We start from the raw sequence: 7,375 nt of genomic DNA on the forward strand, positions 1-7,375 counted from the left end.
CATAAATTTAGTTACCATTTATGTGAGAACCAAGTGAGATAATAGGAATGACTATAATGTGAATTAATTCATTACATTTAATCATTAAGATTTTTGTTCTTAATTTGGGCATGTAAATTATAGTGATACTCATCAAAAAAAACACATTCCCACACATGGGTACTGAAAGGTAATCATGAGAAAGAATGCAGTAATGCTTCTATGATTTGTGATTTCAGCTTCAAAAGTTGCTTACCATGGACCCAATAAAGCGAATTACCTCAGAACAGGCTATGCAGGATCCCTATTTTCTGGAAGACCCACTGCCTACATCAGAGTAAGTGATCTATATTTTTTTTATGTTTTAAAAATTTTGAAAATTATTTGTCAACAAAAAATTAGAAGCCACATCTGCTAATTCATTTCCCAAATGCCTGCAACAACTGTGCTTGGGCCAGGCCAGAGCTGGGAGCCAGTATCTCTGTCCAGGTCTCCTGTATGAGTGGCAGGAGTTCAACCACTTAAGCCATCACTGCTGCATACAAGGATGGGATTAGCAGAACTGGAATCTGAGGCAGAACTAGGACTCAAACCCAAGCACTCTAATATGTGAAGCAGGGATATTAACTGATATCTTAACTCTAGGCCAAGTGGCTGTCCCATGATCCATGTATTAACTTACCAGTATGATAGAACTGTTGGAGCACGCTTTTTCTTTCTTTCTTTCTTTCTTTTTTTTTTTTAAGATTTTATTTATTTATTTGAGAGGCAGAGTCACAAAGAGAGGGAGAAACAGAGAAAAAGATCTTCCATCTGCCGGTTCACTCCCCAAACGGCTGCAATGGCCAGAGTGGGCTGATCCAAAGCCAGGAGCCAGAAGCTTCCTCCAAGTCTCCCTTTGCAGATGCAGGGGCCCAAGCACCTGGACCACTTTCCACTGCTTTCCTGGGCCATAAGCCGAGAGCCGGATCAGAAGAGAAGCCAGACACAAGCCAACACCCACTTGGGATGCCAGCGCCACAAGCAGTGACCTAGCCTACTACACCACAGCACTGGCCGAGCATATTTTCTTTTAGTTATCAACTGTAGTCACTCCTTTTAGATGATGACCCAAGGAAATTCTTAGAATAAGCAAAAATTGAACTCTGCCTATGGAGGTGTCATTTAAAGACAATCATTAAGAGGAATTCCTGCTCACCTCTTGCTTTATGAATTGTTGATCACATTAGTTTCAGCAGTAATACAGTTATTCATTGACGGATTAATCATGCATGTTATAGTTTCTTCAGAGTCACTGGATTGTTGACTGTTTGCAGTTAGTGTTGCTTTCCAAAATTTCAAGTATCATGTACAGATACATTTGTGTTTCCTGTACCATCTTTTGTTTTCACTAGTTGGGACAGGAAAAACAAAAATTGAAATGTGTAAAACACACATCTCAGCTGAAATCTGTGTCTTGGTTATGCTGAGAGTAATGCTGGGATAAAAGAAGGAAGTTGAGTTATATTGGATGATTATTGATTATTTTTAATACAATGAAAAGTCCTCAGATGGCCTGCTGTAATGTCAGTTGGTTAGAAGAAAAGATGCATTTTTTGGTCACAGTTGCATGAAAAGTGCTATTTTTGCAAATATGGAGACAAAGACCATCTTAGAAGATTAAACTGAAGTTTAATGAACCATTTGACGTATTGGTTAGTGTACCATAAATCATTTTTCTTTTTTTTCTTGTGATTAGTGTTTTTGCCGGTTGTCAAATCCCTTACCCAAAACGTGAATTTTTAACAGAAGAAGAACCTGATGACAAAGGAGACAAAGTAAGTATTAAAGTACAGTTAGCAGCTTCTTGTTTCATGGATGCTTCCATAATATTTTCTGGCATGGATGTATTTTGTTCTCTTTCTGAGTTGAACTTTGTTTTTCTGTTGAACCAATTGAGAAGAACCAGCAGCAGCAGCAGGGCAATAACCACACCAATGGAACTGGCCACCCAGGGAACCAAGACAGCAGCCACACACAGGGACCCCCTTTGAAAAAAGTGAGAGTTGTTCCTCCTACCACTACCTCAGGTGGACTAATCATGACCTCAGACTATCAGGTACTTCAGATTTATTATTGACCTCCCTTATTGGTGTTTGCCTTTGGGTTTATGACCTTTGAAAAATGGGATGTAATTGAGAAATCCTGACGTTTGTATTGTTGGGGAAACACATTGGTAAGGAATATTACTGGCATGGAAAAGTACCAACAGTGATATAGCAGAGAGGGACTAGACCTCTGAACCAGATGGACTTGGAATGATCAAATTCAAATTAAGCCATTTATTAACTGTATGACCTTGGATAAGTAATAGAGTATCTCCTGGCTTCTGTATTTTCGTGTGTAAAATGAGGCTGGTAAAACCCAAGTTGCAGGTGTTGTAGAACTGGACTTGCTGTTATCTAACGCCTAGCTTATAGTAGAAGCTTGATAAATGCTATCTGTTGTTTTGAAACAATACAGCATAGTGTTTAAATGCACAGGCTTTCAGATCCCAGCCCTGTCAGTCATGTCTGTAACCTTGAGTGAATGATTCAGATATGCAGTGACCTCATATGTGAAAATATGGGTAATGATAAACGTGAGGTTATATTAAGGGTTAAATGAAATAATGTAGGCTAAGGCACAGTGGCCTTACATAAGCACTTAGTAATGATACTTACTAGTTTTATCATTAACATTCTGAGTAGTATTCATAGTATACAAAAACACTTCTTAAGGGGTGATGGTGGTGCAGGCAATGCTCTGTAACGACTGAGTGCTTCCTGTGTGCCAGTTCTTATACGTTGGTTCCTTCCATGGTTAGCACTCTGGGAGTTAAGTGTTATCATTGCCACATCAGGAAACAGAGGCTCCTAGGGGTCAAATAACTTGCACAGAGTCACCCAGCCAGCAGTGGTCGGCCCAGGATTCAGAATTAGACCTAACCATCAAGTGTCACTTCCTTTGTGGAAAGACCTGTTTGAAAAGTGTATGCTTCCTCCCTCTCTCTTCTGCTTATTCTCCCCATTTTCCAACTACACTGGGTTTCAGTGTGGGAAGAACACTGAAAATGTCACCAGTTAGTTATCTATAGAAAGGGCCAAGGAGATCTGGTAAGTTTCCCTGTGCTTCCCACTGCACTTCAAGAATAAGGTGTTTGTCTGAGTAGCTTAAGGGAGAGGATCACAGCCACAGCATGGAGGTCCTTCTCTGTCTGAGTAGTGATTCTCTCCCAGTTAGCTGCCCAGGGAACCAGGGCAGCCGAGGGGGTTGGTGTTGGCTCCAGCACTGATTTATTTTCCCCCAATCTGGGAGGGAAGACTGCATCTTTTTTTGTGCTCTAAGTTGATGACTTCCTTAGAATGAAGCAAAGCAATGCCCTGACCTTGATTTCTGAAACTGAGAGGACCATGTCATGCTGATTTGTTGGTTGTTACTGTTGGGGTTGGTTTTCTGAGTGCTTTTAAAAATAGCATTTCATGTGCAAAATGCTATCTTTGCTAAAATTATGATTTATTAAATATGCTTTGAAAGAAGTAATACATTATGGTTACTCTTTTATGGTGTTTGTCTTAGAAGATAATAATATGAGAGGTGTGGGTGTGGAAATGATAATCTGATAGATAAAAATGAGGGAACTAGAGACTCTATCACTCTTCCTTTGTGCCTTTTTGAGAATTGGGAATACCACTGCTCTTACATTTCATTGATTGTGTTTTTACTTCTGTTTATAAAAATGTAGCAGAAGGTAAGATTCAGGTAAGAAGGTAAGGTAGCTTTTAACAGGCTTAAAAATGTGTCAGTACTAAAGGAGTTGATCCTCTGGTACCTTTCCTTGTCATATTCATTGTGATTCTTTAGTCCCACATGGGTGTTGGGGCAGGGTTTTCTGTTGAAGAAAGGAGCACATAAAGTGCTTTTGGATTTCCTAATGTGTACATTGTTAAGTTCTTGTGTGAACATCTCAAAAAAATTGGTTATTATTTATCCAGTAGATGCAAAGCAGCCTAAAAGGGGTTCCTGCTGTACAAAATAATTATATTTCTTCAGCGTAGTGATAAGGGTCTGCTTGGTATTATTTATGCAGTGTTTCTGGCCTTCCTAAAGAAAAGCTGTTGTGAAAAGATATGAGATTTTTGTCATGTGAATTCTGAAGCTAGTCCTTAGCACATGACTTTTAAATCCTGACTTCCTTAAAACATGACAGCCCTTCATCCCCACCTCAGCTTTGCTGCTGGCTTGGGGGTCCAGCTACTCCTAGAATTACATGAGTCACATTTCTCCCTCATCTCCTTTGCAGCGTTCCAATCCACATGCTGCCTATCCCAACCCTGGACCAAGCACATCACAGCCCCAAAGCAGCATGGGGTACTCAGCTACCTCCCAGCAGCCTCCACAGTACTCACATCAGACACATCGGTACTGAGCTGCGTCGGAATCTTGTCAATGCACTGTTGCTAATGCTGCAGGGCTGACTGTGCAGCTCTCCGCGGGAACCTGGTATGGGCCGTGAGAATGTACTGTACAACCACATCTTCAAAATGTCCAGTAGCCAAGTTCCACCACTTTTCACAGATTGGAGTAGTGGCTTCCAAGTTGTACCTATTTTGGAGTTAGACTTGAAGAGAAAGTGCTAGCACAGTTTGTGTTGTGGATTTGCTACTTCCATAGTTTACTTGACATGGTTCAGACTGACCAATGCATTTTTTTCAGTGACAGTCTGTAGCAGTTGAAGCTGTGAAATGTGCTAGGGGCAAGCATTTGTTGTTGTATGTGGTGAATTCTTTCAGTGTAACAACATTATCTGACCAATAGTACACACGCAGACACAAAGTTTAACTGGTACTTGAAACATGCAGTATATGTTAACGAAATAACCAAGCTCAAAGTGAGATTATTTTGGTACACCTTTCTTTTTAGTGTCTTATCAGCAAGTTGATTCATTTTCTACATTGTAATCAGTGTTTTTGACCAAGAATATTGCTTGGATTTTTTTGAAAGTACAAAAAGCCACAGTTTTCCAGAAAGGTTTCAAGACTCCCAAAGATTAATTTCCAATTTATAAGTTTGTTTTTATTTTCAATCTATGACTTGACTGGTATTAAAGCTGCTATTTGATAGTAATTAAATATGTTGTCATTGATATAAACCTGTTTGGTTCAGCAAACAAACTAAAATGATTGTCATAGACAGTGTTTTATTTTTCCTGTTGGTGTTGCTGATTTGTGAGCATGCTTTAAGATGAAAAAAGCATGAATGATAACTCCCTTAAAAAGGTGCGGCATCCAATTCAGATATTTTGTCTTGATTTTAAAGCTGGTTGGTGTAGTGCTGTTAAAATTTTGTTCAGTTAATTTTCTTTTTTAAAACTTGTCCGCACGTTGTTTAGGGTGCCCTTACTTCAGCAAAGGAGAAGGAGTAGGCGAGCCTTAGAATTTTTGAGGAAAAAAAAAACCTATAACATACAATGTACTGTATCAAACTATTTTACATGAATGACACAAGTATTCTGAATAAAAAAATTGAACATTGTTAAAAAACAAGGTGTTATGTAATAAATTTATTTTTCATAAATCAAAATATGGAGTCAGCTGTATTTTTTATGTGAACAGAGGTTTTTGTTTTAATTTTAAAATGTCCCATGAAAAGTAGTCTTTGAATCAGTCTGGTCTGTGGCTTTCACAGCAGTATCTGTGTTCTGCATCCCCAGCAGAGTAGTTTCTGGGGTCTTGGGCATGGGTTGCTTCTCTGGCATACTTGGTACTGTAATGTAAGATAAGACAAAGAGATGCCTTTGATTTGAAAGATACGAAGATGAGCCTTCAACCTCTGGAGTCATGCCTGACCTAGTCTTGATTACTCTCAGAAGGCTTGGACCCAAAGTATTCTCTCAAGTAATTCTTTTTCTCCTCCTTTAGCACAAAATACAAAAGATACAACACCACAAAAAAAAAAAAAAAAAAACTCTTACAAACTTAATTCATGAGGCTGGCACTGTGGCAGAGTGGGTAAAGCTGCCACCTGCAGCACCAGCATCTCATGGGCACCAGTTCAAATCCTGGCTGCTCCACTTCCCATCCAGCTCCCTGCTAATGCACCTGGGAAAGCAGCAGAAGATGGCCCACGTGCTTGGGCCCCTGCACTCACCTGAGAGACCCCAAGGGAGCCCCTGGCTTCTGGATTCAGCTGTTGTGGCCAGTGAATAGAGGATCTCTCTCTCTCTCTCTCTCTCTCTCTTTCTCTCTGGCCCAGTTCATTCACTGGATACACAGATGTATTCTGGAGCTCCCTTACTGAGAACGCAGGAGCTCTCCCGTGACCGCCACATTGAGCCAGAACCTTCCACAGTTTGGCTTCTGTCACTCTTACCCCCTCACCATGACCTTTTACTTACCTTCCACTCTAGTTGTCTTCTGAGATTCCTCCCTGCCTTCACTGCAAAGGTTTTCAAGCTTTAGTGAGTGTGATACTTGTCTGGAGTATCTCCCACTCAGAATTGAGTCCCAGAAGTTGATGCCATAGAGTTAGGATGGAACATGGAGTCTTCACTGATGCAGCAGTCTGAAGAATATGTTTTTTTTTTTTCTTTTTCTTTTTTGACAGGAAGTGTGGACAGTGAGAGAGAGAGAGACAGAGAGAAAGGTCTTCCTTTTCCGTTGGTTCACCCTCCAATGGCTGCTGCGGCCAGCGCGCTGCAGCCAGTGAAGAATATATGTTAAGAAAAACAGCTCTTGGGTCACTCCCTTCCAAGCTGGCCTAAAGTTTGTGGCAAAAGTGCAGTTAAGAGGCTTTAAAAGAGGACCTCCATATGGATATACCACCTCCTCTTCCTAGATGAATTTCCAAAGGCAAAAATGATTTTTAACAAAGAGTACCCAAGGTCTCGGTTCTCGCTTTATTCCCTAGTGAATGATCCCATGCAGTTTCATGGTTTTAGACATTGGTGACCACCAAATTGAACTCTCTAGCCTGCTTTCTCCCTAACCTCCAGGTTCTTGTATTTAATTATATATGTGACAAATTAAAATTACTTCCACATTCTCGCTAGCCTGCTCAATCCCATTCCCTGGCTTTATTTTCTACATTGTACTCATTATCAGGCATCTGTTATCAGTGACATCTGTTTTCCTTCCTTTTTTTTTTTTTTTTTTAGATGTATTTATTTTATTTGAGAGGCACAGGCAGAGAGAGAGAGAGGGAGAGGTCTTCCATCCACTAGATCACTCCCCAGATGGCCACAACAGCCAGAGCCGTGCCGATCCTAAGCCAGGAGCCAGGAGCTTCTTCTGGGTCTCCCATGTGGGTACAGGGGCCCAAGGTCTTGGGCCATCTTCCATTGCTTTCCCAGGCCATAGCAGAGAGCTGGATGGGCAGT

At 40.7% G+C, this 7,375-nt stretch overlaps 1 protein-coding gene across 12 annotated transcripts in view; it reads left to right on the forward strand.

The window, feature by feature from the left end:
• Window positions 1–5,580, forward strand: part of CDK8 (cyclin dependent kinase 8) — a 144,657-nt gene extending 139,077 nt beyond the window's left edge. For 8 of the 12 annotated variants that reach the window (XM_089304419.1, XM_089304420.1, XM_008259887.5 and 5 more), the window contains 4 exons: window positions 219–316; window positions 1,718–1,796; window positions 1,919–2,077; window positions 4,301–5,580. In XM_089304419.1, the coding sequence (XP_089160545.1) occupies window positions 219–316; window positions 1,718–1,796; window positions 1,919–2,077; window positions 4,301–4,426 (462 nt within the window). In that variant the 3' untranslated portion in view covers window positions 4,427–5,580. The remainder of the gene's footprint in view (window positions 1–218; window positions 317–1,717; window positions 1,797–1,918; window positions 2,078–4,300) is intronic. The other 4 variants (XM_002712792.6, XM_089304418.1, XM_070049186.2 and 1 more) reach the window with 1 other exon arrangement.
• Window positions 5,581–7,375: the final 1,795 nt, after the last annotated feature.

The sequence above is a fragment of the Oryctolagus cuniculus genome, chromosome 9, assembly GCF_051225735.1.
Source record: "Oryctolagus cuniculus isolate XC-2025 breed Fujian yellow rabbit chromosome 9, ASM5122573v1, whole genome shotgun sequence".
Lineage (NCBI taxonomy): Eukaryota > Metazoa > Chordata > Mammalia > Lagomorpha > Leporidae > Oryctolagus > Oryctolagus cuniculus.